Below are 12,439 nucleotides of genomic sequence, written 5' to 3'. Positions count from 1 at the left end.
AGATGAGGACAGAGTGTGGGTAAAAGCTAGCAGTAGCTGCTGGCTTGCTAAAGGACGTTTCTGAAAAGAAGTTTGTAGTTACTTAAAAATAGCAAATAACCTTGCTCAGGAGCGTGTCTGGTACCCCTGTGTCAGATGCTTCTCCTGACTCAAATTTTATTTTCAAATCTTCCTCTGAGAAACTTCGATAAGAGCAGGGAGGTGAAAGCTCTCAATGATATTTCATAAGCATCAATTTTTTCCCAATTACTTCAATTTATCTGAAAAGACGACGCTGTGCCTTTTTTAATGCGTTGGGTTTTATCTTGCATACAGAGATGACTTTCTCATCTTGAGTGAAAACCCATGAACAGATGCGGACTGCAAATTTATTTGCTTGGGAAGAATCACATTTGGGCACTTAACTCCGTGAGCTATCCGTAGCCTCTCACACTGACATTTTCCCCTTCTGTCGCCCTAACTGTCTGGCCTTGTGTTCTGAAATAATTCCTCAGACTTCAGTCTAAAAATACCGCTGTCCAGAAGCACACTTGTAACATTTTTATTTCAATTTGCCCTGATTTGCTCATACTTAAAGCCCATATATTCTTAAGGAGCCTAACAGCTGTTGTTTTTTTTTCCTTCGTGTGAAATGGGTAGCACACAGCTTGGGCTAAAACGTGGCTAGCATTTGGGCACCTCAATGACTTGACATAGCAGAGGCAGCCTTTATGAAGCTAGAAACTTTGGAGATGGGAGTGAGCTGGCTTAGCTCATTCTTTAAATATTCTGTCGTCACATTTGCCATCAGCGTTGTGTATCAGTACTGCAGGACAGATGGATGTTGGGTGCAAAGCCCTTGACACCCAAATCAAATGCTGACTTGAAATGCTTTTCTGAATCTTTGGGTATATTAATCTCTCAAAACTTGGCATTTGCAAGGCTAGAGTCGTTATCAGTCATTACCATGGTATCTGAGCACCTGTTTTTCCTGCTCAGTGAGCTAACTTACAGGGAGGAAGAAAATCTGCAAACTGAAGTTTGTCATCTTCCTGCTTTTATTTTGAAGATAAGTGTGTGTTACGAGGGAAACGTCCTTGTGCTATGGTCTGGAGAGAAGAGGCAGACTTAGTCCAACTCAAGAGTAATTTCCCTTTTTAAGATGCATAGCAAAATATCTCTTCCAAAGAACAAGCACGTTCTCTGTAATTTGTCTGCGGATAACCTTGGCAGCAATTTAAAACAAATGTCTTCAGCAAAAGACCAGTGTAACTCTAATATGCCCTCTAAAATCTGACACTGTTCAAGAACCGGTGAACTTTCCTTGCAAGTTCATTTGATTAGTCAACTAATTCATAAATAAATTAAGTTCTACTCATAAAACATGCTTTCCTTGTACGCATTCCTAATCAGTAATGTAGGAAAGCCTCAGCAAAAAAAAACAAAACAAAACTTTCATTTTCCAGCAAAACTGCATGTGCAGATTTAACCCAGCATACATGAATAAAGTCAAGTGACCTTTTAATGGGGTGGCTTTTCTTCTTGTAAGGTTTTTTTGAGGTCAGTGTTTAACACTACACCAAGTTATGTATAGCAGGTTGTGAAGAATGGTGGCAGAGATCAAAAATCTGGCAGGAAGAAGAATAAGTCTTGAGCATAATCTATCTGGATTTTAGTACAAATGTATACAGGAAGTGCAAGGTAACTGAACAGTAAAAATAATGGATGGATGAAGTGAAGATGAGTTTGAGTGCTCGCATGCTGGGATAGACATTCTCCTATTGAAAAGCACCCAGGTTACTGCTGCTCCCTGCTGAGGAGGCATTTCTGCTGTGCCTTTTCCACAGGAACAGCCGTTATTAGTACTTGTGGGATTGTTGAGAGTGTGGGACTTCAGCTTCAAACACCTGGGGCAACGGGGGTGCCAAGGGTGTAGAAAGAGGTGAGCGAGGTTAGGGTTTGGAAAATTGTGTTTAATGTCCTTCTTTTACCATGCAAGAAACAACCCCATATATCTTCTGCTCCTTCCTCTGTTGGAAACAGCAGGGGAAATCGGTGAAATGTCAGGAAGTGTAAGCGTGGTTGGGTATACGTGCTGTTGGTGTAATGTGTTGAAAAGCAAAGGAGTCCTGGGATGCTTTATTTTTCAAATACTTGATTTTTTAGAGCATTTTTGGGTAGCTTTTTGGGTACAGCATTTGTAGATGTGACATGAATGTTTTAATTCCTAATGTGTTAACAGCCTTGATGCAGCACTAGGTTTTCATCATCTCACTCATTAGCAGTACTGGACTATTATTCACATAGAGCCATTGAGGACTGCCTGAAGTCTGTGTGGAGCTCATTTCTCTTCCTGTTTTGTCACCTTCTTCAGGAGTGTAATGTACTTATAATTCCCATTAAACTTGTCACAAACCTGAATCACCACAAGCTAGTTTAAACAGCTAGAGATAGGTATCAGGTTGGAAACCTTTGGTGTGGTGGTAACACAGTGTGCTGAGTGATAAGGAAATGTAATAGCAAAGAACTCAGTTCCAGTTCGATCCAGTTGGATACTCAGACACTGTCTGAATAGCACTATTAGAAACACTTTTATTTTGAAGAGAAACATTTGTGTTTCTAAGAAGCATCTATAATGAGGATTTGCTTTGGAAGTCATTACTTAAGATCAGCTGTACACTACATACCAGAGGTGTGATTTCCGTCATGGTAGCTCTGGCCAGCTTGTGTAACTAATGTGTTCTGTGCCTATAACAACATTTTATCACTTTAGCTTGTTTGTATGAGGAGGGAATGGTTCCTGTGCCAATAGTTACATCTGCTGCTCCAGCTGCATCTCCGAGGGGCACGGTGCCCGTGTCAGACACTGCTGCTCCTTCACCAGCTCTGCTCTCTAGGTCAGGTCAGTAGAAAGGAGAACGTACTGGGATAGAAAGAAGGGTACTCTTGTGCCATTAGCAAACTCCTACTGGATGTCTTATGCTACACACCCCTTCCCCTCTTTGTTTGCAAAGCCTTCCCGCTGGCGAGAGGGAAGCACTCTCCCTCCTGCACTTGCTGCTCAGCGAGTAGAGCCTGTTCAGTTTGTCACGATGCAAATCCTGCGGCGTGAAAAGTTGTCTTTCTCAATGCAACTTCGACAACACAAAGTGGACTGTTGGAGAAAGATGCTTTCTTGGGGTATGGAAAAAGCTTGCCAGTGTTGAACAGAGCTGTTGTGGTGTAGCAGCAAACAGCTGGAAGAGGCAGTGATGGGCAACTTGTCTGGCTTGAGAGCCAGATGTGACACTGTTCCTTAACTAGATCTCTGTGTGCTCAGACACAGCTTAGGGGGAGCAGGTTTTGAGGTTTCATCCCAAAAGAAAGGTTGCCCTCAAAAATATGAGGCTGCTGCTTCACAAAACTTGAAATTGCTCTCATCTTCTGCTGGAAGGTAACGGTGAGCTCACAGATCTAGAAATAGCAGTTATCTCCATTTTAGTCCATCATTCCCCACAGTGCACTACGTCAGGAGTTTCTGTATGTATACGGTTTGTTTTATTTAAAGACTTCCACTATTTTCAGTTAATACACTGGGATGGTGTTGCTCAATGAGCTCTTGCAAGGTAACCTGCTGCAGACCTTCAGGCACTTGTACTGCTTAAGTCACATAAAATCACAGAGCAACTGACAGCATGACTCCTGGTGACCTGCTTCAGAGTCCCTATGGGCCTGCACCAGTGTCTCCCTCTGTCCCTCCCCACTCTGAGGTGGTGAACACACTGCACAGTTCCTCATAGGCTGTGCCTCTGTCAAGCCAGGGTGCTGATAGTGCCATAGGGAGGAGGCAGACCCCTCCCTCTTAGGGCCAGACATTAAAATGCTTGTGTTCATCCTGAGTGGTGTGGTACAGGGGTGAATTAATACTTACAGGGATTTTCTGAAAAATAAAACCCTTTCTTCCTTCCTTCCGAAGAGAAGTGGAAAATATATAATTGACACCTCTCTTCTGGAAGTCCTCAGTCACCACTTACTTTTGGCAGATGGGTTGTTCCTGCAGATGAATGGATTCCTTGGGCTTTGGTCATTGCCAAGTGAATCTGGACCATTTTCTTAATATGGGAGAGGAGGAAATTACATCTGTTGTAGCTGAATTTTGTGAGGATCTGTCCTCAGGAGGGACATACTCAGTGACTGCTACTTGTCCTTTTTTTTTTCTTGTTCATTTTAAATGGGCAATTTTCACTGCTGAAGGCAGGAGTCTGTATTCCCAGAGAGACCGTAATGTAAAAACAAAGGGAATAAAGGGAACAGAAAACTGAAATGTTGGAGTTTAATCAGAAATTAAAATACTAAGAGCACTTCTGAGAAGCTTCGTTTGCATGCTGCTGAAACTCCTGAATTACCTGTGTATGAGTATGGGCTTTGTGTTATTTTTGCACAGGGGTTTAAGAGCATCAGTTGAGAGGGTGCTGGTTATTGTCAAACTGCAGTGTTAAGTTTCTCAATAGGAACACTGCAAACTCTTACCAACGGAATGCTGTTTTTGCATCCGCAGTTTCAAAGCAAGACTCGTCGGTCTGAAAAACTCAATTAGTGCGTGTTTGTTCCTTGCATAGAGATAGACAGCCCTTATTTGTGACAATGCCATGTGGCAGAGGTGGGCTCGGACAGTTTTAAATACATTATGTAACAGTAATCTCATTCCTGAGCCTTCTTTGGACCGCAGTGTTGCTGCGTGTTTGCATCCAGCACCCACTTAAGCTGCTTTGTGCATTTGGCTTTCTGGAGAAGCTGTCCTGAAGGTGTGGCCTGTAGGTAAGGAGGAAAAGCTTGGTGTTGCTTCTTGGAAGTCAACCCAGCTGCACTGAGCAAAAACGTTCGTAAACATTCAGCATCAGCCTTCAAGATCCTTGATAAAAGGAGGACTGAGCGTGTTAGGGATTATAGTTGCTTCTTTCCTGTGATTTTTGTCTTCTATTGAAAAAGCAGTCTGTTAAGGCTTTACTGAACAGTCCTGTATAAAGTAACCCCTCTCCTTCAGCTTGGATGTCCAGTGCAGAGAGACACTTCAGCGGCTGCAGAGCCGTGGCAGTATTTCTTCATTGCTTGCAGCAGTGTAAGGTAGGAAGTTCGTGCTGACCTCACGCGGGTGTAGCTGAGGCTGCTGTGGTCTCAGAATTGCTGGAGACTCTGCTCCTGAGTTGTCATAGGAACAAATTTTAAGTGAAATGAATAAATAATGAATTTCAGGTGAAAAAGGTGAGTGCTGCCTAATGTCAGAGAAAGCAATTGTCTGGAACATCCGACAACACAGACGTAGGCTGGCAAATCGTTGCTAATGGAGGAAAAAATTACTATAAAAATACCGAGACTCTTCCTGATTAAAAATAGTCAGTTCTCAAGAAAAGTAGCTAGAACTGAGGATGGAATCTCTGTGACACGTGATGTCATTTTTCCCTTGTTGCTAATGGCTTGTTTCCAGTTGACCCTTTGCCTGGGGATGGTTAAGCAGCTCCTCCTGGAAAGCTGTTGTTCCACCTCAGTTCCATCGCTGCTGAACGGATCTGCGTCCCAGAAGCAGCTTGGCTCGTGCAGCTGGGGGGCTGCAGGGGCAGCGGCAGTGCTGTGCACGTGGCACTGCTGCTTGGTGTGCGTGTTGCTGGCATGGGCTGAGGCTCAGCCCTGCTGCCTTGCAGGATCCACGAGGCAGTGTCTGGGAGGTGGCTGTGTGCTCTGAAAGCTACCGGAGCCATGATGTTGTATCAAAGAGATGCTTTTAATTTGGTCTGGCTGTGCTGCCAGCAGTATCTGAGCACCTTGCCTTGCTTTCCAACCTGCCTTGGCCTCCCTATGTATTTTTAAATTCTTTCAAGAAATTGGCCATTATGGCTGATTACATTATTTGCAATTTTTTGTCTCCTTTGATGCCTGTGCCAGCAGTGCTTATGTAAAGGGGCTTGATGATATTGAATGGTAAGAATGAACAAATGCAGCGGGAATTCAATTGCTATTTTGCTCTCAAGCACAAGTGTTCTTTCTAAATCAAATCTGACCACTTACTATGTCAGTCAGCTATGTTGTTGGCGAGACGGAAAAACTATTTCATTTCCATTTGATTTGAAGGGAGCTTCTGTTTGCTTGAGGTGCTCTGTTTTATTTGAAAGGTTTAGAAATGTATATGATCTCCAGATGCTCTGCATGCTTTAGAACAAAATTAGTCGCTTTTGATCTTCATCTTGGCTGCAAAACGCTGTGCATTATGTGTACGTATCAGGTAACTGGCCAGGAGCTCCTTCTCCTCCCCCTGTCAGGGAGCTTCAAGTTCTTTGCCAGATACCACGCAGGAGTTAGCAATGAACTGTGCTTTCAGACACTTCAAAATTCAGTTTCCCAATCGTGCAGGTGCCCGGTGCAGCCGATGTGTGCCGTTCCAGAATTCATGCCGTGGAGCACTGGCTAGTTAATGACAATTTGAAATATGTAATTGTAATGTCACCTACAACTTGATTAATAAGTTGACGTAGCACTTAAAATATCGGTATTTTAGGAGATTTATGAGTTGTCGCATCAGACTGAGAGCGGCTGTGCAGTGAATGCTGCATTGCTGTGGGTTTGGGGTTTGACCCATTGCACTCTGAACTCATCGTGACATTCCTGCTTTAGATTTGGTGTTCAGCACAGTTTGCTGGGAAGTTTGTCTGCTAATCTGGCAGAGGAGCTAATCTGCCAAAGTGAATGGTTTGCTCTTGGACTAACGCGCTGAAATGAAGTGTTCAGATTCGGAGGCGCAGAAGTAGGATGGAATGTGGCAGCCAGCAACTGCATTGTCTTAGACTGCCAAGGAAGCTCAGTCACGGAAGCACACATGCTTCTTTCATAAAGGTTGGCAGTCCCAGTTGGGCTGTTTCTAAAGAAGAATTGCCATCAGTGAGGTATTCAGAAGAAAAAATGACTGTACAAAAATGACTGTGCAAAAAAGCAAAACTGCATAGCACCATGGTGGGGACACTCAATTACCAACTTCTTTGCCTCTCTGTATTCAGACAGAGCGAGGATTCTCTGCGCTTGATTCATCACACTTGGCTTGAGAGAGAGCACAACATCTCCAGATAGCGGAGAGGCTGATTCTGTAGTGCCTCAATGTAGCTTTTATCCAGCCCCATCTCAATGGAGCTTTGTGTTCTTCTCACTTCTCGAAGCCGTCGCTGCTGCTGGAGAGGCAGAAATGACGTCGAAATATGGACCATAAAAAGTTCTGGCAAACTGGCATTTCTCAGAATTACCACCTGTGCTTTATTTGGCCTTTATGTCGTGACATCTTACTGTCCTTTTATTTTCGAGCCTCTAAACAAAAGCATAATATACTACAGCTCACTGTGAGCTGGGGATTTCATTTGAAGCAGATCTACAAAAAAACAGCCCTCTGTTCGAAGGAAAGCTCCTTCCTGGCAAGGCATCACTGAGGGTGCCCTGTGTGACAACCTCAGCTGAGCTGGGAGCAGCCCTGCAGGGAGCTGAGGCTTGCAGCAGCAGCACCTACTGACGTGGGGGCCTTTTCTCTGCGGGCCGTGGCAGGAAAGAAAGTTGAGAAGTTCAGCAGCGGTATTGCAGAAAGCTGGCACAGTTCTGTACAGCGTGTGCTGATGCTGCGTAGTCTTCCTTTCAACTTCGGTTTGTTTTTGTCCAAATATATGCTGCAGCATCTGTTTGCTTAGCCGTGCAGTGCTGGAAGCACACCTCTCCTCCTGACAGCTGACGGCTTTACATCCTTTGTAACTCGTTTGGGATGTGGGGGAAGAAAGATGCGTGCTTCGCGATGGGAACTTGCTGCGGTCCCAAAATTAATAATGGAATTGATGAAACACTCCACTCAAGTCTGTTGGCATGTGGTTGATGGTTTGTGGGACAGTAATGTATTCTGTGTGGGAACATCTGCTGTAAAGGGAACGGCTTGGGGAGGGGGAAAAGCATATGATACAGCTGCCAATACTACTTAGAGTGACTTGTATACGAATGCACAGGGTGGTGTAACTAAAGGGAGGATGAATTTCCCCATTTTGTAGAGGAAGGTATACGTAGGGACGTGGTTCGTGGTGCTGCTGCGCATCTGCTGGTTTACAGTGGTGCTTTACAACACCTTCACTGGGGCTTTGCAGGTTGCTCTGCCTCTGGAATGGCAGTACTCAGTGTTCGTCTCAGTTCACTCCGTACTATTTTTACAGCTCTGTGTTCAAGTGGCTCAGAATAACATGCTTGTCACTCACCTGTCAGCTGCAAAATGTAACTTCAGACTTCCTTCCCCTGAGAGTAGCTCCGATATGAGGAACATCTTCAATTACCGAAAAAGTCCGTGCTGTCCCCATCCTGTGCACTCTGTTGTCAGCAGAAGGTCCTCTGGTTCAGAGTGGCCTACTTAAGAGCGCTGCTATGCAGCAGGTCAGGGTTTGGGAGTAAAGTTTTAGCATCCTGAGATGCTATTGGGTCTTCAGTGTTGTCTGTACCAGCACATGGCTTTACTTGGTGAACTGCAGCACAGACAGGACTGGGTTCTGCCTGTCGGATCCTGCAGCCCTTGGCTCAGTGGGGAGTGCATCAGGAGCCGGTGTGCTGAGCTCTGCTTTGTACAGCATCAGCCAAGCAGCAGGAGCTGTGCAGGACTTCTGCACCTTGCATATGTGAGTTACTCCATCAGCCTGCCTCCCACGTGTCTCTGGGTTCACATTAAGCTGGGTTTACAAATCTTTCAAGAGAGTTTCCATACAAACACTGGAACATTTAATCCTCGAGTGTGTTGGAGCTGAACTGTTGTTGCAATTTTTTTTAATTGTGTGATTGCTGCTATCTCACTCCTGAATCGGAAAGGGCCTTTCAGCTTTGGCTTCACATGCTACCACTGATGCTTTCATCTCATTTACTGTCAAGAACTTAACCAAGTGGGTGGAGACACCAAGCTGTCTGTCCTATGAGTGACTACAGTTTTATCATCTCCTATTTTGCGGCTAGAGACAGCAAATGTCATTAGTGATTTCAGAATTCATTAGAACTGCATGAGTATGAACACTTTGCATTTTGTGACATGTCACTGGTCACAAAGATCCTTGTAGAGGAAAATAAAAATCCCTTCTAACAGCTCTGTTGTTTTTTCCCCATTCTGACGCAGGTTGCCAACTTGGCCTGCTCCATCTCGAACAACGAGGAAGGTGTGAAGTTGGTTCGCATGTCAGCCAGCCAGCTTGAAGCCCTGTGTCCCCAGGTAATGAAGCACGTAAGAACATGCACCTTGCCTGGATAATTTGGCAAGTGGTTCTGATGTTTTATGTCCACTTACAGACTTGTGTGCAGGACTTGACATTTTCCTTAGTACGTGTAGAGAATTACACGCATCACGACTTACATACTTAAATCTGCACGGTAGAAAGTAATTAGATAATTAACTTATCCTTAGTGATAAGGATGAATCTTGAGGTTCATCTGTACATGGTAGCTGCACGTTCCTTTTGGCTGGGAATTCTAGTGACCTGCGAGACAGCAGTCCAGGGAAGTGTCAGTGGTTTACTGTGCATGTTCACACTGTGGAAGATGTGTTGTAAAGACACCACTGCTGCTCTTGTGTATGCTATGATAATTTAAAAATATATATAAATATATGCATAATTAGAATATAAATACACCAATAAATCTTCCTGATGGACCACAATCAGTAAAAACTGGTTACGCAAGAGGAGTTTGAACCTGTCTGAGACTGTCCTTTAGTTAATAACTTCTTAATGACAGCAAGGAAATCGGATTTATATAAGAGCTAGGCTATGCTCTTTTATTTTGATACTCCAGTTGTTGGCATTTAAAGCATCAAGAAACTGGAATGAACTTTGAGGAGTGCAGTGATGTCAGCTGTTGTGGTTACATCTTTTAAAGAATTAGGAAGTTAAGGTCTAAAAAACACGAGGTGCTGTTGGTAACTAGATACTAAGGGAAAATAGGTCCTCAAAATTTGTCATATGGCACTGTGTGAAAATAAGGTACGTTGTCCTCTCAGGATTACTTGGAATTTATTCCCATTTTTCCATATGTATATATACGTGGAAAGGACCTGTGTGGATCTGTAAGTTCTTTGAAAAGCAGTCCAAAGGAAGAGGAAAATGTATGTGTGTATTCTGCTCAACAGGAAGGGAATCTTGGGATAAGAGATGAAGGCAGAGCAATAGCCCTCCTATTCACACAGCTGCTTTTAAGCAGGTGAAGACCAGCACCTGAATGTGCAGCATTCAGGATTGTCTAGGAAACCTTTTGTTGTCTTCTGGACTTCTGTGGTTCCCATTCCTGGATCCTATTTAAATAAGTGTGCACCCTTCATAAGACAAGCATCGTGACAGCCAAGTCAACGTGGATTAATGAAGTACAGCCAGTAGTCACAAAACTGTGGTGGCAAATAGCGAGGTGCAGCAGTTAACCTTTGTTCTCAGGGCTTGCTGGTTTGGTGTGGCTGGGAGCTTTGGTGAAATGGACAGTTCCCAATGGAACTGATGCATTTTGGCTTTGTGTGAGTTCCACATCTAAACTTCCCAGCCTGCAGGTCTCATGCTCGCTGTGCGGTCTGCCGGAGTTTTAGGGTGGTCAGGGGATTCACACATAACACCATGGATGTTCATTGCACTTGTGAGAGTGCTTTTACGTTCCACTGTGTTCTCTGGTTGATACTTCAATGCTCTGAGAGTATCTGAACGTGAATCCTGAGAGATACTTAGGGACATTTATTTAAAGTGTTCTGCAAATGGCATCTGCTTTCTCCTAGCAGTTCAGAAGTTGGTGTCGTGTCAGTCTGTGTGGTGCAGCATGCTGTTATCCTCACGGGCTGTCACTGAGCACCCCAAATAATCCTCAGTGCTTCTGGATGCACAGAGCAGCACAGCGAGGTGCTGGTTTTTAGAGGCAATTACATGCCTGTTTTGCAGTATATTTCTGACAAGATGCACAGTTCCTTCTTGGATATTGTTAGGTGACAAACATGCCAATTAAGCATAAAATACAAATTTACTCTAACATTATCTGCTTTTTTTTCCCCCTCTTTTTGCTTAGATGGTATTTTTCCGGAAAGATGCTGGATTCAGAGTGAGTCAAGTCAATCAGTAATTATAATACACTCTGAAACTCAAGTGAATGTATCGATATCACAAGGAAATGTAATGTAAGAAATTTAATTCAAAGCATTGCTGTGGTGGAAAGGATGAAACTGAAATTTAATGCACTTGATTAAGTCCCCAGGTAACTTCTTAAATAGCTTAGCAGTGTAGAGGCCATTCTGGGAGTAGGGAACTCCTGGTTAAAGAACGATTTCTGCAGAAATCAATCTGTAGAGTTAATTATAAAAGCAGTATCTCAGGTAGAGCAGTTAGTTGGTCCCTTGTGGTACCTCGCCTTCTTGAGCTGCCAGCTGAAGTCCAGATCATGCAGCTCTTCAGTCTGGTTCTTGAGGCTTGGAAGCTTTGTTGGTGTGGACAAGAAGCCATTCACTACCCACATCGCTATTGGGCTCAAGCATCGTTAGGTTTGAAATTTAATTACTATAGCAAAGAGAAGGCATGGAAAATTGTTCATCTAAGAAGTGACTGCAACAGCAAGCAGTTACGCTGGGACAGTGTGGTTGGTTGCTTTACCTCCAGAGCAGTCTTTGAGTCACAGTCAGCCTTGCTGTTTGCTGAGTGCCCAGCCCATTCATGCAGAACACAATGCTGGAGACTAAATCTAGCTTTTAAACTCTCCTTTGTGGCCCAGGAAGAACCACTGGGAAGAACTGTGTGCTCCGTAGGAGCCAGTTGGGTCACTTTGCTAGGCTGGGCTCCCAGAGCTGCAGTCACTCCGCGTTAGGGGGCTGCTGTGCTTTCCTGTGAAGCTGTGACTTGGAAGCCAGCCTGAATTCTTCCGGTCGAGGGCATGTGTTGCTGAAATTCTGCTTGTTCAAGTGCAGGGATTTCTTCCAGCTCCCCACAGGAGTTACCTGTGTTCCTGCATCATTGTGCCTCCCTTGGTGGTAAGGGGAAAGGCCAAGTCCATGGCATGTCGGGTGAAGGAACAAAAGGCTTGATCATTACAGTTAAATGCACAGAAAATTAAATGCTTAATGTCTCTTTCAGAATGGAAAAGGAAAAGTACTGCTGTGAAATACTTGGAATAGTTGCTTGTGCTCCCATTTGCCTAGCAGAGTGCTGGGGAAGTTGTCTTTGCATTTCTTGCTGAGCGCAGATCTTGCCAATGGTAAATTAGAAAAAGATTTTGTTTATCTCAACTCAAAAACCTGGATCCTTGCTTGTAACTTTGGCTTCTGAGCTCTGTTTCCAAGAAGCACTTGCTTTGCGAGCCTGTGAAAGCTGTTTTGTAACAGCATTTTGAATTTAAGATGTCTAAGAAGAGAGCTTAACCATAGCAGGCTTTCTGATCATACAAGCTGTAGGTGTTGAGGAAGCAACAGTGAAAATGCCCC

General features: G+C 44.1%; 1 protein-coding gene across 1 annotated transcript in view; it reads left to right on the top strand.

Annotated features, from left to right (window-relative positions):
- Window positions 1-12,439, top strand: part of CTNNA1 (catenin alpha 1) — a 90,463-nt gene that overhangs the window by 54,208 nt on the left and 23,816 nt on the right. The window contains exon 9 of the mRNA XM_065734454.1: window positions 9,122-9,214. Within this exon, the coding sequence (XP_065590526.1) occupies window positions 9,122-9,214 (93 nt within the window). The remainder of the gene's footprint in view (window positions 1-9,121; window positions 9,215-12,439) is intronic.

This window comes from Cyrtonyx montezumae, unplaced genomic scaffold, assembly GCF_038088225.1.
Source record: "Cyrtonyx montezumae isolate F1298 unplaced genomic scaffold, pur_monq_1.0 scaffold_18, whole genome shotgun sequence".
Classification (NCBI taxonomy): domain Eukaryota; kingdom Metazoa; phylum Chordata; class Aves; order Galliformes; family Odontophoridae; genus Cyrtonyx; species Cyrtonyx montezumae.
This window is presented reverse-complemented; position numbering and strand designations above follow the sequence as displayed.